Source organism: Rissa tridactyla, chromosome W, assembly GCF_028500815.1.
Source record: "Rissa tridactyla isolate bRisTri1 chromosome W, bRisTri1.patW.cur.20221130, whole genome shotgun sequence".
Taxonomy (NCBI): domain Eukaryota; kingdom Metazoa; phylum Chordata; class Aves; order Charadriiformes; family Laridae; genus Rissa; species Rissa tridactyla.
The window spans coordinates 26,919,726-26,947,221 of NC_071496.1; the positions used below are offsets into that span (position 1 = coordinate 26,919,726).

Consider the following 27,496-nt stretch of genomic DNA (forward strand, 5'->3'; position numbering starts at 1 on the left):
AACTAATTATAAATAGCTGGGACCTAAACAAAAATACAGGTTTTAATCTTGTGAGCATCTAGTAAAACCCTTGTGCAATAGTGGAGCCTTATAGGCTATATTGGTATTCTTTTGAGCAAGTGTTCACTTCTTGTGTATCTGTCCAATTTGTGGTATTGGTGCCTTAGGCTGAGATAAAGTAAGGTTTATCACTGAGTAGGTGAAACTGGGTTTCATTCAAAACCCGAATCCCAATTCAAAGGAAAATCAGGACCTGAATTACCGCTACGCCCACCTTAGAGTTATATGTGACTGTTGCAGGGTTCTAACTGAAACTTCTCTGCTCATCAGCTTTATTGAGCTACTGGCAGTAGGGCAACGCTAGCATGAAGCCTGTTGTACTCGCAATGACTAGGTAAGTGCTGTGCATCTTGGGGCCTTCAGCTACATAAAAACCTGGTATGGGGTTCATAAGATTAGTGATGCTTCAGGCAGGAGGTGCCTATGGAGCTCGGGAAAAAGCAGCATGTGCACTCGCAGCCCAGAAAGCCAACCGTATGCTGGGACGCATTAAAAGAAGCGTGGCCAGTGGGTCGAGGGAGGTGATTCTGCCCCTCTACTCTGCCCTGGTGAGACCCCACCTGGAGTACTGTGTCCAGCTCTGGAGTCCAGCACAAGAAGGACATGGACCTGTTGAAATGGGTTCAGTGGAGGGCCACAAAGATGATCAGAGGGCTGGAGCACCTCTGCTATGAGGACAGGCTGAGAGAGTTGGGGTTGTTCAGCTTGGAGAAGAGAAGGCTCCAGGGAGACCTTATAGCCGCCTTCCAGTACCTGAAGGGGGCCTACAGGAAGGATGGGGAGGGACTCTTTATCAGGGAGTGTGGTGATAGGACGAGGGGTAATGGTTTTTAAACTGAAAGAGGGTAGACTTAGATTAGATATTAGGAAGAAATTCTTTGCTGTGAGGGTGGTGAGACACTGGTACAGGTTGCCCAGGGAAGTCTTGGATGCCCCATCCCTGGAAGTGTTCAAAGCCCCATCCAACCTGGCTTTGAGCAGCCTGGTCTAGTGGGAGGTGTCCCTGCCCATGGCAGGGGGGTTGGAACTAGATGATCTTTAAGGTGCCTTCCAACCCAAACCATTCTGTGATTCTATGAAGATCTGGTAGTGTAGCATGTGTTTCAACCTACAAGACCTACTGGGTCTAACAGAGTTTCCACATATAAATGTGTTTACATTTATGTATATTTAGCACTCTTAGGTTGCTTCTGCCTAGGCCTTGCTGATAGTATTTTGGTACATGCTGACTTGTGAAATATCTAAAAAGGGTGAATTTGTCATGATTAAAACCCTGATTCAAAAGACATAACACTGAAAGTTGTTAAAAGTATGAATATGATTTTATTTTTTGTTTTTTCGTTAATAAGCCTAGGACCTTTTTAACTATAAATAGCTATACTTAAGGAGCCATAAGATTTTTTTGGGGGGGGAACACCCAAACCAAAACTGTTTGCTTGTTCTGGCTTATTGGGAAAATAATTCAGCTCTGTTTCAACTAATGCTTGTAAGGGAAGACTACTGAACAGATTAACCTTCTCCCATTATCATTGGTACAAAATGCACACGAAGTTTCTCTGATCTTGGAGCCAAAAGGTCTATACGCTACCCTGATTTGCACAACTGGTAAGTAGGTAAACTGCCTTGGAACAAAGCCAAAAATAGATGGAGGACTGATTTATACAACTGCTGCATTTTCAGATCTGTGAAACGTTGTCATCTGTGCAAGAGAGCTCTACTAGTTATACTAGTTGGGACCAGCTGTGCTCTTTTTTCCCCTCTGTGGGGAGACTACAGCTTGTGTTATGGGAGCTGGTACCTTAAGAAGGATGGGCTGCTTTGGGGGAGAAGACACAGTTGTCTCTGGATTTCAGAACACTTATGCAGCGAATGTGATGACAAATAAATTTATGATTTGGTGGCGGCACAGAGCAGGCCTATGGATTTTGCCCTGAAGAAATTTTTAAGACCACAAAAAAACCCACCTTGAAACCACAAAAAATTAGTGGGCAAGCATAAATGCAGTTGATGTTTTCTTTGTGGTTATAATTGGCCAAGGTTTTTGGCATTTATCAGTAACAGTCTATCCAATCTTTCAGATTTCTTTACAATCAGTTTCAGAAAATAAAATATTGCATAGCACTTGCTTCAACCACCCACCCCACCCCCGTAAGCTCACTTCAGAGAACCAACATCTCACTTTCTCTCCTGAGGGTCCAATGTCTGTTTCATTGCATTTCTGAACCTTATTGTGCTAACATCTGCATTTTGATACCTAAAAGAAAATGGGAACATGAGTTTAGCACTGTTACTACCTTTCCATTTTCAAATAAATGGCATGTTTTTCATAACTGGGAGGGGGAAAAAGCTGGCTCTCATAAGGGAAATGGTTAATGTAGCTAGTTCTTACCATGGCAACTTTTGATAAGGATCTGTTGGGTTACTGTATACTTATTTGCTGTCACTAAAATGAGTTGAAAAGTTTAACTCTTTAAGTTCAACTACGTTAGTCCTTCAGAAACTGTGAATGGGCAGTCAGTAGAAGTATTGAGAATTGTGCTGTTCCATAGTCATACAGCACCTTGCTTCTAACTTTGTGTAGATGCGTGGCTGGCTAATGCTTAACCCAGATATATTAAGCCAGTAGATGGGAAGGCTCTTGTGAGTGTTGACTTTCCTATCTGCAGTGGTCAGAGATACTGTTTGGGTCCTATATCTGAATGTTTGCATATTACGTGTTGTTAGAAATATGACTGAAACTGACTATGCAAGCACCTTTAGTTTTCCAGGATAGAATTACGTGACAGCGTGTTCTTTACTTGTTCTGTGCAGTCTGGACTGAAGTCAGTCTTGTTCCAATTCCATTTCAAAGGTGTGTCTTCCTTCTGATGGACTTGGGGCTCAGTCACCCTAGTCACAGATTCTGCATTCTGTTGCCTATAAGTTTAGTGTAGCAATTAAGTCAATGGGTGACATCAGTCTTCAGCTTCTAGTTCACAGCCAGGCCACTTCCAGTACCCAGTATAAGGTTAACCTGTTGAGAAAAGTATTTCCATAAACAGTCTATTAGTAAGACACAAGGGTGTGACTTATTTCATACAGTGACTTTTTCCACCTATAGTTCTACCAGTGTTTCCTGGAAACTAGTTTTTAATTCTGGTCTCACATGTGATGTAGTTTCACAGTGATTTGAAAAGCACTCTACATGCCTGTTTGAAGAAGTGAGACTGCTTTCTTAGTTGCAAGTTATTCTTGCATTTTTTGAGGCTGTTACTGAGATACAAGTCTTCATGGTAAGAAGTAAAATGAGTCTAAGCCATCTTTAGTGATCACAAATGTTTGTTTAATCTTTGAATATTTATTAACTTAGAAATTAATTTATCTTTGTGTTAAAGTAAATGCTCTTTACATCCTTTTCTTTAGATACTTATCTCATCTGAAGGTCTTTTAGAATAGTATGCTTTTCACTGATCTTAAAATCTGCCTTTTTCAGATGTGTTTTAGTGACAGTAGTTAAACTTTTAAGACATTCTGATCACACATTGATTTAACATAAGATTCCTCTTGTAATCTCTTAATATGTGGCAATGCCATTAAACTAAAGCACCTTCCAGAGTTGCAAGAGGTGTGGATTTTTCCACTTTTTTCATTCTTTCAAAGTAGAACTTGTATTCTGTAGGGAAAATGAAATTGGATTATGAATTTGTAATAATTGGACAAATTATGGAATAGATTTCTTACTAAGTTATGTTAACACACATTGTTTGAAAGTCCATTCAGAAGAGTCATAACACAGCAGGGTGGTCACAAATGGGACTATAAACCAGTACAGCTGCCAAGCTGGTCAGACTGCTTGGCCATCACCTGTTTAATTTGTTGCTTCTTTATCCTTTCTTATATTGAAGCACAGCTGATGAGTAAAAGCTTTCTTAGTGGCACTTCAGGGAATGACTTTCAAATTCAGTTGTTACTGATTTCCTTCGGGTGAAAGAGATTTCTTCTGTAACAAGGAGTGTTATTTCCCCTTTCTTAAGCTGGTTACACTTCTATTTCCTGCTGCTTTATGACTCATTACTATAGTAGATATTACTGCTTCAAGTCAGTCCTAGGTTGTAGAGAGTAAGGAATGTGTGACTATAGGAGATCATCAGTAGTATCTATTTTATGTGTGTTTGTGTGTGCATGCATATATATACTTATCTAAATTTATATAAATATATACGCAATCTCTTAAAGGTAATATAAAATGTAATGGCAGAGATGGAACATCTGCATAACACCCTCATAGGCTTTCATATTGTTTCAGCAAATAATCAACTCTTCATGTTATAAATTTTCTGACTTAAAATTTTAAGTAGCTTTGAACCCTCACTGTGAAGTTATGCATTATATATTGTGAACAGTTTTATAACTCTTAAAATATTTTAACAAAAATGCAAAGTTGTCTTATATTCCATCAAAACCAAACTAGCTGATAGTAATTAATCACAGAATGGTAGGGGTTGGAAGGGACCTCTGGAGATCATCTAGTCCAACCTCCCTGCCAAAGTAGGCTCACTTAGAGCAGGTTGCAGAGGAACGCATCCAGGTGGGTTTTGAATGTCTCCAGAGATGGAGACTCCACTATGGACAGAGCTCATAAAGGGTTTTGCCATAATTGTCACTATTGCCAGTAGTGGGTATCTCTTTCCCAGGCCATGTGCCTTTTTGAAGTATAATGAATACTACTGGTCATATATGTATCCCAGTTTGGCAACTTCTTGCCTGGAGCGTTTTGTGGGAGTTCTCCAGAAACCAGTAACATGACAGAACCTAAAATGCTCACATAAAGAGGTAAAAACAAATATTTCGTATAAGTAATTATTTAAGAGTTGTCAAAAGTTTACTGTAACAAAACATTCTTAACCTCAGAAGACTTTCCTGTCCTTTCCCATCCCCTACACAAATATTTTCTAATATTTTTGGTAGTGTCTTAATTGGATGGATCATTAGCTGAAGGCACTAGAAAGGCTTTCTTTTCAGGTGAGGTTGTGTTGAACAAGAATATTTTGGGAAATCGCAACTGCTCTAGTTGTACCTTAAGGACAATGAGAATGCTGTGCCAGTCTGGGGTGCTGCTTTTGTGAACATACAAATTACAGTAGTTATCGCATGTTGCCTGGCTTCTCAAAGTTGTATGCCAAGTGCTGCTTGTTTTGGCAAGAGATACTTAGTTTCCCTTAGCTTTGTAAGAAGGTGAAGAAGGTGGGAGGGAAGTGCAGGTTGAGAATCTTCCCTGTGCAGGTTGAGAATCTTCCCTAAGCAGTTTGGCCATCCATTAAATTATTTATTTAATTCAGTAGGGCAGATACCTATTAAAAGGTAGGCTAGAATACTGTGCATTTTGATTCTGCTTCATTCTTGTATGTAATTGTGTAAAAAAAAAAAAAAAAAAAAAAAAAAAAAAAAGTCACGTTGCACTGAAGTTAAATTCAGGTTTTAGTTGATACTTGCTAGAGGAAATTTAGCAGATAACTACTTAGAATCATAGAATTGTTACAGTTGGAAGGGACCTTAAAGATCACTGAGGCCAACCATTAACCTAGCACTGCCAAGTTACTACTAAACCATGTCCCTCAGCACTACATCTATGTCTTTTAAATACCTCCAGGGATGGTGATTCCACCGCTTCCCTGGGCAGCCTGTTCCAATGCTTGGCAACCCTTTTGGTGAAGAAATACTTCCTAATATCCAATCTAAACCTCCACTGGCACAACTTGAGGCTATTTCCTCTTGTCCTATCACCTGTTACTTGGGAGAAGAGACTGACCCCCACCTCTCTGCAACCTCCTTTCAGGTAGTTGTAGAGGGCAATGAGGTCTCCCCTCAGCCTCCTCTTCTCCAAGCTAAACATGCCCAGCTCCCTCAGCTGCTCCTCATAAAACTTATTCTCCAGACTCCTCACCAGCTTCATTGCCCTTCTCTGGACATGCTCAGTACTGGAGGTGGGGCCTCACCAGTGCTGAGTACAGGGGGACAATCACTTCCCTAGTCCTACTCGCCATGCTGTTGGCCTTCTTGGGCACCTGGGCACATTGCTGGCTCATATTCAGCCAGCAGTCGACCAACACCCCCAGGTCCTTTTCTGCCAGGCAGCTCTCCAGCCACTCTTCCCCAAGCCTGTAGTGCTGTATGGGGTTGTTGTGACCCAAGTGTAGGACCTGGCACTTGGCCTTGTTGAACCTCATACCATTAGCCTCAGCCCATCAATCCAGTCTGTCCTGCAACACCTTTCTAACCTCAGGCAGGTCGACACTCCTGCCCAACTTGGTGTCATCCGCAAAGTTACTGAGGGCGCACTCAATCCCTTCATCCAGGTCATTGATAAAGATGTTAAACAGAACCAGCCCCAATACCCTGGGGAACACCACTCGTGGCTGCCCGCCAACTGGATTTAACTTCATTCAGCACCACTCTCTGGGCTTGGCCCTCCAGCCAGTTTTTAACTTGGCAAAGAGTACTCCCATCTAAGCTGTGCGCAGCCAGTTTCTCCAGGAGGATGCGGTGGGAAACTGTATCAAAGGCCTTACTAAAGTTGTTTGTGGAAGACTGTTGCCTGTGGAAGGGACCCCACTCTGGAGCAGGGGAAGAGAGCGAGGAGGAAGGAGCAGAAGAGACAATGTGTGATGAACTGACCACAACCCCCATTCTTCATCCCCCTGTGCCACTTAGGGGGAGGAGGCTGAGAAATCGGGAGTGAAGTTGAGCCTGGGAAGAAGGGAGGGGTGGGGGAAAGGTGTTTTAAGATTTGGCTTTATTTCTCATTACCCTACTCTTATTTGTTTGGCAATAAATTAAATTAATTTCCCTGAGTTAAGTCTGTTCTGCCTGTGATGGTAACTGGTGGGTGATTTCCCTGTCCTTATCTTGGCCCATGAGCCTTTTGTTATATTTTCTCTCCCTTCTGTTCAGCAGAGGAGGGGGAGTGATAGAGTGGCTTTGGTGGGCACCTGGCATCCAGATAGGGTCAACCCACCACGCAGTAGCATAGACTCCTAGTCTAACTGTGTGTTTGCATGTTCTACCCAGTGCTGAATTTTGTGTTACATTGGTTGCCCTGACAGTGGTAAGTTGAAAACTTGTCTGCTCTAGTAGCAGATCATATAGACAAGGGCTGCAATTTTTTTGTATCCCTCTAGAGCAGTTAAGTGTGACTGTAAGCAAGACAATATTTTCCTGTATTTTGTCATGGTATAGCTAGGTTTTACAGTGTTGATTATGAATTAATTATATTCAGACTATCTGAAATCCAACATTGTTGGGGTGGTGTGCTAAAGCTTAATATGTAGGCAGATACAGGTAATGGGTATAACACATCTGTGCATTAAAGCGATATTAATGTTAAAGTTTCCTTTTAGGGAGTGATACATGCGATAAGATTGCAGCAGCTTCTGAAGTTCTTCTGTCTTGCTTGTGGAACTTGACAGAACTATGGAAATAATGTCCCGTACATAGGGCTTTGTGTAGCAGGCTCTCTGTTTAATGTGTAGATTCTTAAAATGTTTAATGTATTAGCAGCAACAAAATTTAAGATTAAGTACGTTCACTTTATGATTCCTTTGTAAATAAGACACTCCTCCTACAGGGACTGACACAGTTTACATGCTTTCCCCATATAGCTTTAACTTGCCCTGCAAGATCTTTCTTCAAAAAAAAAAAAAAATTCCAAGGACACTGCTAATATGTGTGTGAAACTAAAAATAAAAGCTCTGATACTTCTTCACTTTACAAAATAAAGTATGCAAGTATAATTGGAATAAAATCTCTGCTGATCAGGACCCAGGTTTCTCTTGAGCTGTTTTAAATAAAATGCAAAAATGTTTTTAATTCCACCCCTGTCTGAATCATGCTCAATAATTCCTAATAGTGATTGTTCTTGTTAATTGGGTTGATAGTTGACTCAACTGTTTTTGTGTTCTAGAACAGGTACTCCTGAAACAGGGGCCTACATGTTTCTCCAGGGTTTATAGCTTAGTTTTAAGGAATTTGTGAAATACAACTAAGAAAGGCTTTTCTGTACAAAGGCATAGTTTCACAATGAAAAATAAACTCTGTAAATCAAGAAGTTTGAAAACCATGCTGTAAATTTGGGGTTGGGAGGAAAGCCTTCTAAAGAAAACTTTAATTTCAATATGGCCTTACTTCTCATGTGTAACAGTTAAATGTCATCCTCCAGATGGATGATAGGTTTCTCTGTTGGTACAATTTTCTCAATCATGTATCATGAGAAGTTTGGGAAAACGGTGGAACTTCTTTGCATGTATGTGCAACTAAGTGACTGCTCAACCTATCCAAAATGTTTTTAATGTTTTTAGTTTTAATTTCAGCACATTGGCTAAAGTTTACCTTTACTAACAAAAATTAAGGTATACATAAAGTTACTGTTAAAAGCATTAGCATATTCTGTTTTACTAGTCTCAGGGAAGTAGTACATTTGTTTTCACTTCACTGTATAGCTTGGGTAAGCATTAATACTTCATTTTAGCCTGACCACATGTTTGATACCAGATTTTTTAATTGGCTCCTTCTGGAGGGGGCAGGGATGAGGCAAGGAAACCTTGTCATTGCTGTACATGAATACTTAGGCATTGTGAACGAAGTGTAGGAGCATCTCAGCATTCTTCCTTAAATTAGGAATACTTGTGAAAGGGCCTTGCTAAGATTTCTTGATGCAAAGTTACTGATAGCATCATAATTCCAGAGAACTGCTCCACAAAATTTCAGATTTAATCTGTAGAGGGGGAACACAATTGTGGACAGAAATGACTGTTTGAGAATTGTGTTAATGAGTTTACGTTGAGTGGTCCTCAAAAGCCTAGTGTGTAGTATTGTAAAACAAACACAATCTTGTCTTTTGTGCGATGTGGGAGAGCAATTTAAAAATCCAAAAGCACACTTATGTATTCATGTTTCTTTTTTGAAGCTGTGGACTTCACTGAGTGTTGCTATTTCAGATGAAGCAATGTTTGAGGGTACTGCACAAATGAATAATAACCACTTCCTATTTAGACCTTTCTGAGTCCTTTTGGATGGCAGTTCTTAAAACCAAGTTTTCCCTGATGATTGCTGGCTCATAGCTTGGAGTCTTTCTCGCAGTTCTACTTTGACTAGCTTAATTGAAAAGCTTGATTGGCCGCAGGCTTATTCTGTCAGCTACCTGAAAGATGGTCTGAGTATTTGTTGGTTGTATGCGATTGAAGAAAAATTAATATCACTGGTCTTAAATGGTTACTGATATCTTAAGTGATCGACAATGTATAGGAAATCAGAACCTATTAGCTTGAATGCTGACAGTCAATTTTTGACAAAGTAATGGAGCCCGGCAACAGGCACAAACTGGAACACAGGGAATTCCATCTGAACATGAGGAAAAACTTCTTTACTTTGAGGTTGACAGAGCACTAGAACAGGCTGCCCAGAGAGGTTGTAGAGTCTCTTTCTCTGGAGGTATTCAAAACCAGCCTGGATGCATTTCTGTCCAGCCTGCTCTAGGTGAACCTGCTTCGGCAGGGGGGGTTGGACTAGATGATCTACAGAGGTCCCTTTCAACCCATACCATTCTGTAAGTCTTAATTTTGTAATATACTCTTTCAACATGAAAAAATTCCTCAATTCAATGTGAAGCTTGGAGGGTATGTTCACAGAAGTAAACTGTTGAACTGTATGCATAAAGCCTGGGACATAATAAATCCACTAAAAAGCTGACAATATTGAGAGTATTTCAAAATGAGAACAAAAGATTCTGGAAAGAAGACTTGTACTGTAAGTATGTAAATAATTATTTGAGAAACAGACTTTGTGTTTTGATGCCATATCAGAAGTCTGGGGTTTCTTCCTTTTGTGTTTCTGTGGAAGCTTATATTTTTTGCCTATGGACTCTAGTAGGCAATATCTTGTAGAGTTAGACAGCAGCAGCTTAAAAAGTCACTGTCTGCATATGTGTATTCCAGTGGCCAGGAGGTGTCATCAGCTGTAGCAGAGTGGATGTAAAGGAAAGCACGTTTTCTTGGATTGTTGTCCCAGTTTAAATATACTACCTTTACCTGCCAGTTAAAATTGATTTGGTATCATTACTTGTCCAAAACCAAGTAGTTGTTCTTTTGAAGTAACATGGTAGTATTGTATATAATGGCAAATACTGTGAAGAGAGAAAGTAGTTGTAATGAAAAGCTGAAAAAGACAATTTTAAGGGAAGTATTACTGCATTTCAAGTGAAAGCCAAAGAAAAGTAACTGAATATCAGCAAAATGGAAAACAATAATGCTAGAGAACATATATAGTAACTGCTTGCCCTAAGCATCTTTTCCAGTGCTAATGAATAGAATCTCCTCTGACTAAAAACATGAGGTTTCATTCTAAGGTGGAATATTGCTGTGCAAACTTTTTAAAATATGGGGTTACTTACTAAATGGTTGAAAAGTCTAATATGTTCTATATAAGAAGTTTAAATAAATGGGCAGATAGTTTGAGAAGGATATGACAATCATGCACTTGTAAAGTAGTAAATATCTCTGATGTTTGTCAGTATGAAATATTTAAAACAAGTCACAAATAAAGCCAAACTTGAATTCAAGCGTGTTATTTTAATTCCATTTCTTAAGTTCCCTTTTTTAAGGGAATCTAATGAGAGAGAAGATCATTGTTGTTGAAAAGTCTCCTCTGCTTGAAGTGTGCGTATATGTATATTCCAGGGCTCCTGATAGATAGATCTATTCCAGGTCGCTCGCCAAGGGACAGCTCCGGTGCAGGTACGTCCGCAAGGGAGCGGGGGTTCACGGCAAAAAAAAAAGGAACTTTTCCTGAGCTTTCCAGAGCCGGGGAAAGGCCGAAAGAGCGCAGGCAGCCCGCGAGAGCCGGCAGCTCGCACGAGGGTTGCTGATGAGGCGGGGGCGGGGCCAGCAGTAACGGCGTCACCTCCACTCCCTCAAAAGGCGGGCCCTGGGGAGCGCCGCGACCAGGAGCGCTGAGAACAGAGCGGGCAAACAGAGTGGCGCGGCAGTTTGCACGGAAGGGCGCTGAAGGGCCGTACCAGCTTGACCAGGGAGCAATGGTATCCACCTGGCGGAAAGCCTTGGCCTCCCCAAGCCCTACAACCAGCAGGACTGAGGCAGCTTCCCAGACGGAGCTTTCATGGGAGCATGCTGCCACCCAGGTGTCAGGCTGCAGGGTGTGCCCTACCCTTATGCCGGTATCGCATGGCAACAGTAAGCATGTCTGTGGGAGGCATGCGTAGGTAGAGGAACTCCTCTACTCCTCCCGGAGCTCCGGGAGGAGGTAAGTAGATTGAGAACCATCAGGGAGTGTGAGAGGGAGATAGACTGCGACTCCGGCAGTCTATCTCCCCTGAACCAAGCCCAACAGGCAGAAAGGCCACATGATACAGAGGATTCCCTGTCCTTTCTCTGCCTAGCTGAACAAGGTAACTTAGAGGACAGGGGGCTATGGGAACATGTTCCTGCCTGGTGAAGCAGGCATGTCTCCCCAGTAACTCCCCCACCTTCCTAGGTACCCTTAAAAAATAGGTATGAGGCTCTGCAAGGGGAACCCAATCATGACAAGGAAAATAATTCAATTTCCACAAAGGTGTCGCCAAGGTTAAGTCAAACTACACCTCGCATCAAAACATCTTCAGTTAAGAAAAAAAGATGGGTCATTGTTGTAGGTGACTCCATCCTGAAGGCCTGATATGCAGATCAGCCTCACTTCTCAGGGAAATCTGCTGCCTCCCTGGGGCCTGGGTTAAAGATATAAAAAGAAAACTTGCCTCCCTGGTAAGCCCTTCAGATTACTACCCACTGCTAATTTTTCAGACAGGCAGAGATGATCTGTTAACAAGAAACTCAAGGGCGATTGAGACTTCTGGGCCTTGGGATGACTGGTTAAGGGGTCATGAGCGCAAGTAGTGTTCTCCTCTGTCGTTCCAGTCACAGGGAAGGATGAGGGAAGCAACAAGAAGAGCCAGCAGATCAATACCTGATTCTGAGCCTGGTGTCAGCATCAGGACTTTGGCTTTTTTGATCACAGGATGGTTTACATGACACCAGGTCTGCTGGAGACACATGGGGTACACCTGTCTCAAAAGCGGAAAAGGATCTTTTACAGGAGTTGTCAGGGCTCATCAAACAGTCTTTAAACTAGTTTTGAAGAGGAAAAGGGATGAATCCAGCAGCAGAGACATGAGGGTCATTGATGGGTTAGAAAGTATGTCTGCGCCTGGGAATGGACAGGTAGGAATTAAGGCAAAAAGGTGGCAGGACCAGTAGCCCAGCTGAAGTGCTTCTACACTAATGCACACAACATGGGCAACAAACAGGAGGATCCGGAAGCCATTGTGCAGCAGGAAAGCTATGATGTAGTTCCCATCACGGAAATGCTAGAGCATCCTCCTGGAGAAACTGGCTGCCGACGGGAGTACTCTTTGCTGGGTTAAAAACTGGCTGGAGGTCCAGGCGCAGAGTGTGGTGGTGAATAGAGTTAAATCCAGTTGGCAGCCGGTCATGAGTGCTGTTCCCCAGGGCTTGGTATTGGGGCCAATTCACTTTAATATCTTTGTCAACTATCTGGATGAGGGGATCAAGTGTACCCTCAGGAAGTTTGCAGACAACACCAAGTTAGGTGGGAGTGTCGACCTGCTTGAGGGTAGAAAGGCTCTACAGAGGGACCTGGACAAACCTGTGCCTGACAAACCTGGTGGCCTTCTACGAGAAGGTCACAACATCAATAGACAAGGGGAGAGCAACTGACATCGTTTACCTGGACCTGAGCAAAGCCTTTGACGCTGTCTCGCATGACGTCCTGGTCTTCAAGCTGATAAAATATGGGTTTGATGGACTGACAATTCAGGGGATAAAGAACTGGCTTGACGGCCGCACCCAAAGAGTGGCTGTCAATGGGTCCATGTCCAAGTGGAGTCCATCAAGGATCAGTATTGGGACCGGTCTTGTTTAACATCTTTGTCAGCGACATGGACAGTGGCATAGAGTGCACCCTCAGCAAGTTTGCTGATGACACCAAGCTGTGTGGGGTGGCTGACATGCTGGAGGGAAGGGATGGATGCCATCCAGAAGGACCTTGACAGGCTGGAGAGGTGGGCCCATGCCAACCTCATGAAGTTCAAGAAGGCCAAGTGCAAGGTCCTCCATCTGGGTCGGGGCAATCCCAAGCACCGATATAGGCTGGGCAGTGACTGGCTTGAGAGCAGCCCTGAGGAAAAGGACTTGGTGGTGCTGGTAGACGAGAGGCTCAACATGAACTGTCAGTGTGCACTAGCAGCCCAGAAAGCCAATCTTATCCTGGGCTGCATCAGGAGAAGTGTGGCCAGCAGGTCAAGGGAGGTGATTCTGCCCCTCTCCTCCACTCTCGTGAGACCCCACCTGGAGTACTGCGTCCAATTCTGGAGCCCCTACTACAAGAAAGATATGGGCGTGCTGGAACGTGTCCAGAGAAGGGCCACGAGGATGATCAGAGGGCTGGAGCACCTCTCCTATGAGGACAGGCTGAGAGAGCTGGGGTTGTTCAGTCTGGAGAAAAGAAGGCTCCGAGGAGACCTTATAGTGGCCTACCAGAAAGCTGGTGAGGGACTTTTTAGGATGTCGGGTAATGGTAGGACTAGAGGGAATGGATTAAAACTAGAGATGGGTCAATTCAGACCAGACGTTAGAAAGAAGTTCTTCACCATGAGGGTGGTGAGACACTGGAACAGGTTGCCCAGAGAGGTAGTGGAAGCCCCATCCCTGGAAGTTTTTAAGGCCAGGCTGGAGGGGGCTCTGAGCAACCTGATCTAGTGGGAGATGTCCCTGCCCATGGCAGGGGGGTTGTAACTAGATGATCTTTAAGGTCCTTTCCAACCCTAACAACTCTATGATTCTATGACAGGATAGATCGATGGGTCAAGGCTAATGGTATGAGGTTCAACAAGGCCAAGTGCCAGGTCCTACACTTGGGTCACAACAACCCCATGCAATGCTACAGGCTTGGGGGAGAGTGGCTGGAGAGCTGCTTGGCAGAAAAGGACCTGGGGGTGTTGGTCGACAGCCGGCTGAATGTGAGCCAGCAGTGTGCTCAGGTGCCCAAGAAGGCCATCAGCATCCTGGCCTGTATCGGGAACAGTGTAGTGAGCAGAAATAGGGAAGTGATCGTCCCACTGTACTTGGCACTGGTGAGGCCCTACCTTGAGTACCGTGTCCAGTTTTGGGCCCCTCACTACAAAAAAGACATTGAGATTCTGGAGCATGTCCAGAGAAGGGCAATGAAGCTGGTGAGGGGTCTGGAGAATAAGTCTAATGAGGAGCAGCTGAGGGAACTGGGGTTGTTTAGCCTGGAGAAAAGGAGGCTGAGGGGAGATCTTATCGCTCTCTACAACTACCTGAAAGGAGGTAGTAGAGAGGTGGGAGTCAGTCTCTTTTCCCAAGTAACAGGCGATAGGACAAGAGGAAGTGGCCTCAAGTTGGGCCGGGGAGGTTTAGACTGTATATTAGGAAAAAAATTTACGCTGTAAGGGTTATCAAGCATTGGAACAGGCTGCCCAGGGGAGTGGTTGAGGCACCATCCCTGGAGGTATTTAAAAGACAGGTAGACATAGTGCTTAGAGATATGGTTTAGTGACGGTTTTTGTCAGTGTTAGGTTGATGGTTGGACCAGATGATCTGAAAGGTCCCTTCCAACCTAGGTAATTCTATGATTCTATTCTATGATAATTATCTTAGATATACTTGGCGTGCATGTCACTGAAAATGCCTTTGGTGTTTTATCATATAATCAGTGCTGTTGAATAGTTTTCTCTAAGCAAGTAAATGCTTTTTTTTTTGGTAATCATACTTATTACATATTATCAGGCACTGGAACAGGTTCCCCAGAGAGCTTCAGCAGTATAAGACTACTCTTATAAGGCAGTGGTCACTTTTGTGTGCTTGTGGCTTAGGACAAATGAAAAAGCTTTCTTACCAGTTACTTTAATGTGATACTTATCCATGCCAAGAAAGAAAACTACTTGAGTGCTGCTGTTGATATATTTTTTTTTTTTTAAATATCTGAGGTTTCTGAGGTTTTTGTCAGTTTCAATTTTTTTACTTTTTTCCAATTTTATGGGTTTTTTTGAACCCCCGTGTATGTCTGCAAAACTTGTCTTCCATGGTTGCCTGTGCTTATTCATGTTTATAAATTTCATGTTTTTAACAAGTCTCTCCTTCCCCAATTCTTTTGGATCAATAAAAAGATGACGTTGGTAAATTCAGTTACTCTGAAAGCTTCAATTACTGTTGTAACTTCATCCCAACCAAAACCCATACAGTTACTTTGGGGGGGAGATCTCATAATGGAGTTATGAACTAGAATTACTCTATTGTTCAGTTGCGTTGCTGATTAGAAAGCATAATGAAAGATTAACTCTCCGGTTCAGGAAAACTCTCCTCCATTTCTCTTCAAAGAGGTTTTTTAGCAGCCATAAGAAAACTGGTCACAATACTGCCAAACATAGATACAGTTGGGATGATTTCAGAGTTCAGTACTCATATATAGTCCATATACTTGCTGTCCTATAATCAGCTTCCTTGCTTTATCACAGACCTATTTGGTTATTACAGTGGGTTTTTTTTAATTGCTTTTAAACTACATTGATTATTTTTTTTAAGTTACCTCACTAAATACTCCTCTCCTCATCAGATAAGATTGCTGCACTTAATTTCTCTTCATGTTCTGGGTTTTAAAGAAGCTGAAATAGGAAACCATAACCATTTTTAGCCATATGCTTGCAGAAGTTTTGAATGCCTTTTCCTGCCATTTTTTTGTCATGATAGCTTGTTATCTTAAAAAAAATAAACATTTGTAATAGTAGCTGCCGTTGTTAGAATGGGTGTAGTTGTATGCCTGGCCTGTGGCTAGGCTAGTTGACAGACGTCACTGAAAGGTCTGTCCTTGTTGCACAGGGAGATGTGCTCTCCCTGACAGCACAGAGCACTCTGTATAGTGTGTGAGGGTGTGAGAATTACTGAAGATCCTAAGTATGGATCTTCATGGTGAGAACACAGTTCACCTGTGACTTTCTGCTGATAGAAAATATGCTGTCCACTATGGATCTACCATAAGCGGGTGAAGGGGTCTAATATGTTGCTATAGGGTGGTGCTTCTTCACCTAGAAGTTACTCAAAATAGGCTTGCAAGGAATTTTTTACTTCTGCGCCCCAGGAAAGCTTTTTGTGCTAGAGCCAGAAGTATATGTGGAAATGCTTAGTCCCCTTTGGCTTTTAGAGCTAAGTTCAGCGTATGCACGAGTCTTTGCAAGACAAGGAGACATTTTGAATGGGTCTAAGTGTCAGTGAGCAAGACAGACATCTCTTTAGCAAGGTTTTGTGTTTATTTAATACAGTTTATTATTGAATTCCTAAATCATAAGAAATTAATAATACTTAATTGCTAGTGTAACTCAGACTGACAAATATACGGACAAGCTTACATGAAAAGAGAAGAAAAAACAAATTAGAGAATAAGCTTAAAGATGAATACCAAATAACAAAACCAGATACACAGACAAGATATATAAATAAGAAAATAAATTAGGACAATTAGCATACCAGGGTCCTGCTTCATGACTTCTAAATGCTACTTCAGTAAAACTAGTAGATGGCTAGTGTCAGCAGCGTACACCAAGAAACAAACACGATCCTGGTGAGAGAAACCATTTTTACCATGGAAACACACACAGTATTAAAATCGTTCTTCAGAAAAGAACAAGAGCAAACCTGTTAAACGTCTTTTCGTGTCTGTAGTCTCTTTCTGTAAGGCCAGAGATTGGTTTAGCTTTTTAAATTTAACTTTAAATCTTTTCAAGACTTGTTTTGAAAAGAGTATGTTTGGTTCTCCATTTGCATTACATACCATTTACTGCCTAACCAGTCATTAAGACTTAAAAATTTTAGACTTACGTTTCTTTGCTACAAATAACATATTTAAAAGCAAATAAGAAAATAAAGGCTTAATGTGGTTTATTTTTACAATTGTCTTTTGCCGAGAGAACTTTAAAATTCTCTTTACGACAGCAGTCTTGGAACATTTGATACCCGATGATAACTCTGCAGTTTTAAACAGTGCCAGAATGGTCTAAATTCCCTTTCCTGTTTATAACTCCTCAAGAAATTATTTAATAGGTTGTAGCTTTGGAAAATCTACTTAGCTAATCCTGTCCAAGTTACTTATTAGAGAAAGGGATTAGCATATAAATACCTACACTTGTGATCCTATAACCTGGTGCAGATGAAATAATCATGCTTGACTGTCAGTGAGCACTTGTATTGCTATCTTTTTCTTTTTAATGACATTACTGCAGTTCTTGGAGTAATGCCCAGTAGTATGTCACACTGGGATGGGGGCAGGACATGCTTTTTCTCTTCAGTTGCCCCAGTGTGGACTGGGCATACTGGATTCTGTTCTCTGTTAGGATACTGAAGTTTATCATACAGTAATAAACTTATTGAATCTTTGTGTAAGCTGTGTTATCATACTTCAGATATTAGTCCCAATACATAGAATTATTAAAAGAATTAAGCTGCACAATTATTAGCGGCTTTGGGTCTCCATGTATCAATATAAATTACAATCTACTTCCTGTAACTTTTAGGAATTTTTCTCAATAATGGAATAAACTTTTAGTTTTATAGAGATAAAATACCAGACTCCCTCTGCAAACATTTAGTATAAAAGTAGAGTTTGAAAGATCATGTAATGAACTGCTATTTTTTAAATCTTGAAAATACCACAGTATGTGTATATCTTGATACATCTGAATTGGTACTGGGAGACTAAACAGCAGGAAGGATTAGAGAGACCTAGGAGCTTTTGTAATATTTGCTTCAGATGTCTGATAGCTTTCTTGGGAAGCATGCAGAAGAAAGAAGCCCATTTCATTAGCTTTGTGGCAAGCATCTGTTGCAAATAGAGGCTGATATTTATTGGCTTGTTTTGTAGGAGGGTTCCTTTTCAGTGGCTACTGAATAGTATCACAATCTCAAAGTATGACTAGGTGACTTCAGAGCAAGCAATCCAACCAATTTTTTTTACGTATTTCAAGCAGGTAGATTTGACTTCATAGGAGCTAGAAAATCCAGGCAGGTAATTTACCTCTAACTTTAGACATCCATTTTTGAAGATCTGCATGTTTATCACCGAGGGGATGATCCTTCTTGACCAGGGCCTGTGAGGTTCCACTGAAGGTGGTGGCTCAGTCTGTGGAGTTAGTGATTCAGTTGTGAATGTTGTCCTGTTAGCAGTGAAATGTTCTCTTTGACAAATGTGTCTTTTGACCTGTCAGTCTTCCAGAGATACACTTGATTGTCATGGTCTTTGATACCAAATGACTTTATAGGGAGAGAAGACAAGGGATGTATCAAACTGAATAAATAATTACTACTAAACTAGTAGAGGTGTAGGCTCAGTAGATTTGGGTTTAGAGCCAAATAACAGAAAGGTTTTTCTTCCATGTTTTCACATTCTAAATGGATTTGTGTTACCTTTTTATAGAAAAATGCTGGAAAAAATAAGATATGCTTTAGCTTTTAAAACTACTTTGTAAAGATGCAGTGGCTGTCACCTGATGGTGGTTTCCAGCAGGGGTGCTTGCACTGCAGCCTAGGATCCCCAGGGCAGTGGAGGTTACACAGAAACCTGCTGGGTGTTATGCTTGTGTATCATAGAATTGCCTAGGTTGGAAGGGACCTTTCAGTTCATCTAGTCCAACCATCAACCTAACTCTGACAAAAACCATCACTGAACTATATCTCTAAGCTCTATGTCTACCTGTCTTTTAAATACCTCCAGGGATGGTGCCTCAACCACTTCCCTGGGCAGCCTGTTCCAATGCTTAATAACCCTTACAGTGTTAAACTTTTTCTTACTATCTAGTCTAAACCTCCCCGGCACAACTTGAGGCCACTTCCTCTTGTCCTATCGCCTGTTACTTGGGACAAGAGACTGACCCCCACCTCTCTACTACCTCCTTTCAGGTAGTTGTAGAGAGCGATAAGATCTCCCCTCAGCCTCCTTTTCTCTAGGCTAAACAACCCCAGTTCCGCCCTTCTCTGGACATGCTCCAGCACCTCAATGCAAGGTGGGGCCTCACCAGTGCCAAGTACAGCGGGATGATCACTTCCCTATTTCTGCTCACCACACTGTTCCCGATACAGGCCAGGATGCTGTTGGCCTTCTTGGGCACCTGAGCACACTGCTGGCTCATATTCAGCCGGCAGTCGACCAACACCCCCGGGTCCTTTTCTGCCAGGCTTGTAGCGCTGCATGGGGTTGACCCAAGTATAGGACCCGGCATTTGGCCTTGTTGAACCTCATACCATTAGCCTTGGCCCATTGATCCAGCCTGTCCAGATCCCTCTGCAAAGCCTTTCTACCCTTAGGCAGGTCGACACTCCCACCCAACTTGGTGTCATCTGCAAACTTACTGAGGGTGCACTCAATTCCCTCATCCAGATCATTGATAAAGATATTAAAGAGACTGGCTCCAATACCAAGCCCTGGGAACACCACTCGTGACTGGCTGCCAACTAGATTTAACTCCATTCACCACGCTCTCTGGGCCCGGCCGAGAGTTTCATTACACCCGGGCACCACTTATGCTTTTTCTATAGTTTTCTAACATGTAAATGTATTTATAGTTTATAAGTAAGTTTCAAAATATATGTAGAAGATACAAGGTTAATTGAGGTAAATTGAAAGATGTTTCTAATGCAAAATGCTTGTTAGTGATTCATCTAAATGACATAAAGTGGCAGTCTTTTAATGTGAGTGAAAGGCAAATGATGGGTGCGGAGTACTACTCAATATGTACTCCTTGTGAGCTTCAGTGGGAAGTGTATTGGCCAAATGAAGAGAGCCTATGTTGTTCTCAAGGGAAGATGATGAAGAGCTATTGGTGAGGCTGAGGCAGCTAGAAGAAAAGAAATAAGATTTATTGTTTTCCCTTTTGTTTTTGTCAGCTACTCTGACAGAAGAATAGAACTTAATTTCACAATTATATCATTCGGCTAAAATTCCTGTAACTATTTTAGGAAGCTAGATTCATTAGTCTCTATGAAGTAGTGTCTTCAGTGCTGTCTTTAAGTGGCAGTTGCTGCCATTTAGTACCAGGCTGAGAAAGTTCCCTGATAAATTTTTAATTTTAATGAAATGTATCATACCTGATCTTTTACTTTGTTAGGATGGACACAAATGGTTAGACACCAGCAGTAGTGGATCAGGAAGAGAAGGAATGGGAGACTGGCAGGACAGACCATGCCTTGCTCATCTTGATCTGATTTTTTTATTTTTTTTTTTCTGGTCCTGATATCATTGAAAATACTCAATGGCAAAAGAAAAACTGTGAACACTATTGGAACTTAGTGGCCAGAAGTTATCTGAAACACTAGTAACTGACCTTTTTGGGGAATGGCTAACGTTGTTGGTTTTCCCCATGCTGAGCTCTGCTCCTAGCATTCTTCCAGGCCAGCTGGACTAGCACAGGGTTCTTGGGATCTGTTGAGGGTTGGGTTGCAGGTAGCTGGGTGCCAGTTTTTTTAATTCTTGCCTATTATCTCCAAAATGAGCTCTGTACATCCCATATAAGCTTGTCCCCAGTATTGATTGTCACCATATATGGCATTTGCACTGAGCAAAATATATAACTTCTCATTCAGTGATTTTTCAATAAAGCCCTGGGCTGTTCTTCTTACAACCTGTTAAGCACATTGTTCTGATAGAACTGCTGTGTGACCACTCTTGTTCATGAGTATGTTCTGTGGTCACCCATGGTTTGACCACTGCTGGTATTTCCTAACTTGCTTCAGACAAATATATTTAAAAAAACAAACAAAAGAAACCAACTCAGCTGCTAATAACTTTTTTCTTCCCTATGATTGAGTATTTGTGGATGTGGCAGACAGAGCTTTCCTTTTCTTGGTGAATTGATTCTTTCCTATTTCAGAACTTGCCTTTTTCCCACGCTTTCCTACTGCTAATAAAATCTGGCCCAGCGTGGCTATTGGATAAAGCTGTTTGCCCAAATAAGATAGCAGAGAAGCAAGGACATCTAATTGTTTCTAAACACTGAGAAGCACAGGAAAATGAATTGGAGCTACAATTCATCTTTCATATACTATTGTATGGCCTTTGTAAGAAAAATATTTGCAGAGAATTATATTAAATTCACTGAGCCATTCAGAAGTAAAACTTTATTGTATATTGGAAAGGCATGGATTTGATGGATGGACCACTCGGTGGATAAGGAACTGGCTAGATGGCCGTACTCAAAGCATTGCAGTCAACGGCTCAATGTCCAAGTGGAAACCGGAGATGAGTGGTGTTCCTCAGGGGTCAATACTGGGACTAGTGCTGTTTAACATTTTTGTCGGCAACACGGACAGTGGGATTGAGTGCATCCTCAGCAAGTTTGCCGATGACACCAAGCTGTGTGGTGCGGTCGACACACTGGAGGGAAGGGATGCCATCCAGAGGGACCTGGACAGGCTTGAGAGGTGGGCCTGTGCGAACCTCATGAAGTTCAACCAGGCCAAGTGCAAGGTCCTGCACCTGGGTCATGGCAATCCCAGGCACAAATCCAGGCTGGGTGGAGAATGGCTTGAGAGCATCCCTGAGGAGAAGGACTTTGGGGATGCTGGTGGATGAGAAGCTCAACATGAGCTGGCAATGCGTGCTTGCAACCCAGAAACCCCACCGCATCCTGGGCTGCCTCAAAAGAAGCACGGCCAGCAGGTCGAGGGAGGTGATTCTGCCCCTCTACTCTGCTCTGGTGAGACCCCACCTGGAGTACTGTGTCCAGCTCTGGAGTCCTCAGCACAGGAAGGACATGGACCTGTTGAAATGGGTCCAGCGGAGGGCCACAAAGATGATCAGAGGGCTGGAGCACCTCTGCTATGAGGACAGGTCTCTCAACTGAGAGAGTTGGGGTTGTTCAGCCTGGAGAAGAGAAGGCTCCAGGGAGACCTTATAGTGGCCTTCTAGTACCTGAAGGGGGCCTACAGGAAAGATGGGGAGGGACTCTATCAGGGAGTGTGATGATAGGACGAGGGGTAATGGTTTTAAACTGAAAGAGGGGAGGTTTAGATTAGATATTAGGAAGAAATTCTTTACTGTGAGGGTGGTGAGGCACTGGAACAGGTTGCCCAGAGGAGTTGGGATGCCTGTGTTCAAGACCAGGCTGGATAGGGCTTTGAACAACCTTGTCTAGTGGGAGGTATCCCTGCCCATGGCAGGGGGGTTGGAACTAGATGATCTTGAAGGTCCCTTCCAACCTGAAGTGTTCTATGATTAACAGTAGTTTTCTAAATAACGTGTGTATTGCATATCTTGTCTTTAAAATACTGAATCATTGATCCACAGAGAACCAGTTGTTAATAATCTAACTGTTCAATTACTGTTTGCAAGTTTTCAAAACTAAGACACAAAAACAAAGCAGTTTTGTGTTCTGTATTGCACAAGATGTTGCATTAGACTGTTTTCATGTAGTAATTAATTCTAGTGTATTTAGTTTTATAGTTCATAGAGCAAATAATTAAAAGTGAACAATGCAGTTATTAATGTGCAGACCACTAAGTTTATTCATTAAAAAAAACAGTAGTCATCACACTATTGAGCTTGCTCAGTACTTTAGAATTGCAATTTTGATCCATTTCTTGACTAATAATACAGTAGCTGATGTCTGGTTTAAAAATAATAAAAAGAATTTAAAAGATTCTTAATGCCTGTTTGGGGAGGGGGAAGCAAAGTTTAAATGTTAATTTTTATCTGGGGAAAAACCCTTTTATCTTTTTCACTTGATTCATGAAAAGCTGAAACATGTAAGAGCAAAATCCTTGCTTCCTGATGAAGCAGAAGGGTGGGATGTAGAGAAATGTCAGGGTCCCTGCTCCAAACTAGCGTATTCTCTGGGATTTTTTTTGGCCCGCTCCTTAGCTGTGTCACTGCTGTTCAAATAAAGTACCACATGGCAGTCACTTAAGCACATTGTTACCTTGACTCAGGAATAGTTTTTGCTGTATGAAGATAAGGATCAAATTCTCAGTGGAGTACACTCTAGGGTTTTGGGTTGGGTTTTTTTTGTGCTGAGGTACAGTGATATGGGGACTGGCAATAGATGAGGGGTTTTGTTTTAAATTAAAAAATAAAAAAACCCTGTAGGTTTAGGCTACAAAATGAGGATGTCCTGCAGTATGCAGGAAACTGTGCATTCACAGGAAAAATTATTTTTTTTTTTTTTCACAGATCCAACAGTATAAGAATATTTAGTAAACTATAGCTTTAGCTAAAATAGGGTTTTGGGTTTTTTTTGAACACTTCAAAAACTGTGTTCTATAAAAATCCACACAATAATTAAATTCTGCAAAAAGATAACTGGTTTACTGAGCAAAAGCATTCAGACTTGGTTGGTCTTTCCCACCTGTGTGGAGGAAAAGCACAAGAGTTCTTTGTGCAGGCAAGAGTACATCAGTTTAGCTGTCACATGAGAGGAAGATAGTTGCTTCTGCTTTTTAGAGAACAAGTACAGATTGTGAAGCCTCCACTGTCATATTGCGTTGTTCATTAATTCAAGTCCAAGGGCCTCTAAAAGACTTTTTTTTTTTTTTTATATCAGTTGGGAAGCTAATCGTGGTTATATGAACAAATTAAATACTGTGTCGTTCTTCCACTGCTGGAGAGTGTTTTCTGTCTTGCATACAAAGTGTTCAGGCCATGGAATAAGTAATATAAAACACAGAGTAACTCTATATTTTTAACTTATCATAGGATCTTCATGGTTGGAAGGGACCTTTGAGATCATCGAGTCAAAGCGCGCGCACACACACACACTCACACTCTCTCTCTCTCTCTCTCTCTCTCTGCCACTAGAGCATGCCCTGAAGTGCCAAATCTAGACGTTTCTTAAATACCTCTAGGGATGGTGACTCAACCACCTCCCTGGGCAGGCTGTTCCAGTGCCTGACCACTCTTTCAGTAAAGTAATTCCTCCTAATATCTAACCTAAACCTCCCCTGCTGCAACTTCAGACCATTTCCTCTGGTCCTGTCATTATTCACCTGGGAGAAGAGAACTTGCACCTATATTACTTTAGAGCTGTACTGTTCTTATGCAGACAAAGACTTTTGTCTTTTAAATTATTTTTTTTGTCTGAGGAAAAACTCTAAATCAGTCCTTTTTAGACAATAGGGGTTTCCCCTCCCCCCCCCCCCCCCCCCCCCTTTAAGCTTTTAGGCACATTTTCCATTTGGACTCTACCTGCTGCTGTAATGTCTTTGTTTTTCATGAAGAATCACTAGGTTTTGTCCCTTTCTAGAAAGCAATAGTATGAAATGCAGTGTTGGGACAAAAATAACTTGTCATTTGCATTAGTTTTAAGTTAAGTTAAGCAAGCATTAATGCTTAACCTCTGAAAAACCATTAATTCTTAGATGGATTGTTTTTCTATTTATAAATATTTAAGTCTTTAATTGCTAGACAGTTTCAAGTGTCTAAATTTCATTATTAACAGTAGGTTTAGATGTTGCTTGAAAGAAAATGAATTTTGTTTACAATATCCATCTGCTTATTACATTTCAGCACTGAACAGGAAGAGTTATTTCCTGTCTGAATACTTTATTTCCTTTGTGTCTACAATGAGAGAAAAAAAATAACATGATGACTACTGACCAGTGAAAACTTCTCATTTTTCTAAGTAGGGATTTGTGATAAATGAACTTTAGTAATACATTGCTGATAGGCACTGTAATTTTAACTTACTATTATCTTATTATCTTATTTAACTTATTTAAGATAGTAAATATTAATATATTAAACTAAACTATTAAACTAAATATTAATGTAATATTAAACTTATTAAATATTTAACTTATTGTAGTGAATGTTGTAGGGAATATGTTGTAGGTTATCATACAGTACATAAATGTAGTTTTAACTGTATAGTTAAAAGTTTTAGAAGTCAAAGACTGCATGCATGAAAGCAGCAGATGTAAATATGCAATTGCTTCTCATTGTAACTAAATTATTATATAGCCTTATCTTCCACTTCAAGCTGTGCTTTTATTGTTGCAACAAAATTTTATTCTGAGATTTGGCTTAATCAAGCTTGCTTATTTTTAAAGATGGCTAACTTCAAGAAGATGTAAGGGGATCGTGTACTGCTGCTTAAGAATGTAGTTTTCTTGGTGATTTAGCAGATAATACAACAGAATCAGGAAATCTCTCAGACTGTTCATATTTGTTTCAGTGTCTGACAGTATTTTTTTGCTGCTTTGTTGTTGACAGCAATCACAGGCAACTACTTTGCTGTAGGTCAAAAAAGCACAAGTCCAGATGGATTATACTTTCATTTTACATATACGAACTTGCTGTGAGTTTTGCTATAATTATAGCTGACTTGAAGTGCTTTTGAGTCATCAGTCGCTCAGAAAGCAATTCTCAAGGACACTAGCCTTACTTTGATTATTTCTGTCTCTAGTTTAAACATACTATGTGTTAGTTTAAAAGTCCTCTTTTTTTGAGGAAGAGTTCATGTGTAGGAAGAGACACTACATACATAGTTTCATGCTTGTGCATCCTATGAAGATGGAAACTTTTCACCATTAATTTGTATTCATTTTGTAAATTGTTTTTAAATAGATATTGCAAGCTTTGAATTGCCAATGCATGCATGAACCATCACAACACTTCTGAAACTTTTGGTGAATGACATGACATACAGGGTAATTTTTGTATTGGTTTAATATTTGCCAAGACATTCCTCTTTACTGAGTGTCCAGTGTTACAAGCAATACACACATTTTAAATAAATACACCTCAAAACAGGTATGCTGCAGACTAGCAAATTAGTTGTAACTCTTGAAAGGCTTGCTGCAGTCAGTTGGAAGTAATGTTTTAGTAGCTGCATTTTGTAAGGAGAGGGAGAACAGGATGGCACAAAGCTTAAGAATGATATACTATTATACCTTAACTAAAAATAATTTTATCTATGGCTTTTTTTTTTTTTTTTCTGTAGTCATGATATGGAGAATAGAGAAACCCTCAGGGGGTTGCAGAAGATGGACGACCGCCCAGAAGAGCGTATGATCAGGGAGAAACTCAAAGCAATGTGTATGCCAGCCTGGAAGCATGAATGGCTGGAAAGAAGAAGCAGAAGAGGCCCTGTGGTAAGTGGCACAGAAGTAAGGGCGATATCTGTGACATTTATTACAAATAAAAATCCTTTAAACTTCTTTCTTTTAGAAACCTTTTTATCGTTAACAATTTGTGGACTCTTAATTGTGATCCCCTCGTTCATTTTTTTTATGAGAGGTTTAACAGGAAATTGTGTCTGACTTTCTGAAGTGTACGCATTTATTAAGCTTTTTTAAAAAAAAAGCATATTGCTATGCTGCTGATTGTGTAGTATAAAATACTGCTGTGGCAACATTGCCCTCTAATGTCAACAGCAAAAGTGGCTCTCGTTCATCCGATAAAAACTTTCATTTGAGTGCAAAACTGCAGTGTAGTGCTTTGTACTCCCTCTGTTCTTTAGGATTTCATGACTTCACATTTCCTTAATTTGAAAATGTTAAAGTTTTCTATGTTTAACATGTGTGGAATTTTTTTGCTAGATGAATATACAAACCGCAAGCTTACTAGAACCAGAAAAATCAAATCTGAGTAACTTCTTCACATAAGTCTCAACTCTGCTAAAATTTGGATGCCAGAGTATTCCTATTAGCCTTTTTGAGTAATGCTTTTGTATAAGTGGCTCAGAAGTAATTTTAAGAAATTTCAGATAGATCAAACTGGAAACTTATTAAACACAGTTATGATTCTAACACTAGCATATTCAGTATAATGCTGGTTAATAGCAATTAGTTGCATATAAGTGTAGTTGCATTGGTCAATGATTCCTGTGTGACGCTTGATGGGAGTGCTAACTTAAAGCTAAGATCACCTGATGCAGTAAACAAGTGTTTGGAGGCAGCTTTTCTAGAACAGAAATAAGGGTTATGTTGGTAACTTTCTGTCATAAGAACATTGAAAATACTTAAAGTGCACCAAAAAAGCAATACCTTGAATAACACAAAACAGTTCTTACTTGAAAAAATTTTAAAACGCAACTTGGTTACTGCATAGCTTGAAATTATGGTTCCCTGCTCAGCCCACTTCCCTTGAGGTTTCCAGTTATTTTAATACAACTTTTGATGCTCCAGATTCTTAATTAGTACCTTTTTACATTTAAACTTTTTAGAGCACTAGCAACTGATAACCGTAACTTGCCCATAGGCGCATGAATTTGCATTCTGACTTTCCAGGAAAGATAAAAAGCATTGTGGTAATCAGTAGGAAGAAAAAAAGCCTGCATTGCTTTTCATACTTTTCCTTTATCCTGTTCACTTTCATAATCAGATAGCAGTATATT

General features: G+C 40.9%; 1 protein-coding gene across 1 annotated transcript in view; it reads left to right on the forward strand.

Annotated features, from left to right (window-relative positions):
* The window catches only part of LOC128902090 (mitogen-activated protein kinase kinase kinase 1-like), a 74,389-nt gene that overhangs the window by 8,620 nt on the left and 38,273 nt on the right, over window positions 1-27,496 (forward strand). Inside the window, exon 2 of the mRNA XM_054184444.1 lies at window positions 26,102-26,252. Coding sequence (XP_054040419.1) covers window positions 26,102-26,252 — 151 coding nt within the window. The remainder of the gene's footprint in view (window positions 1-26,101; window positions 26,253-27,496) is intronic.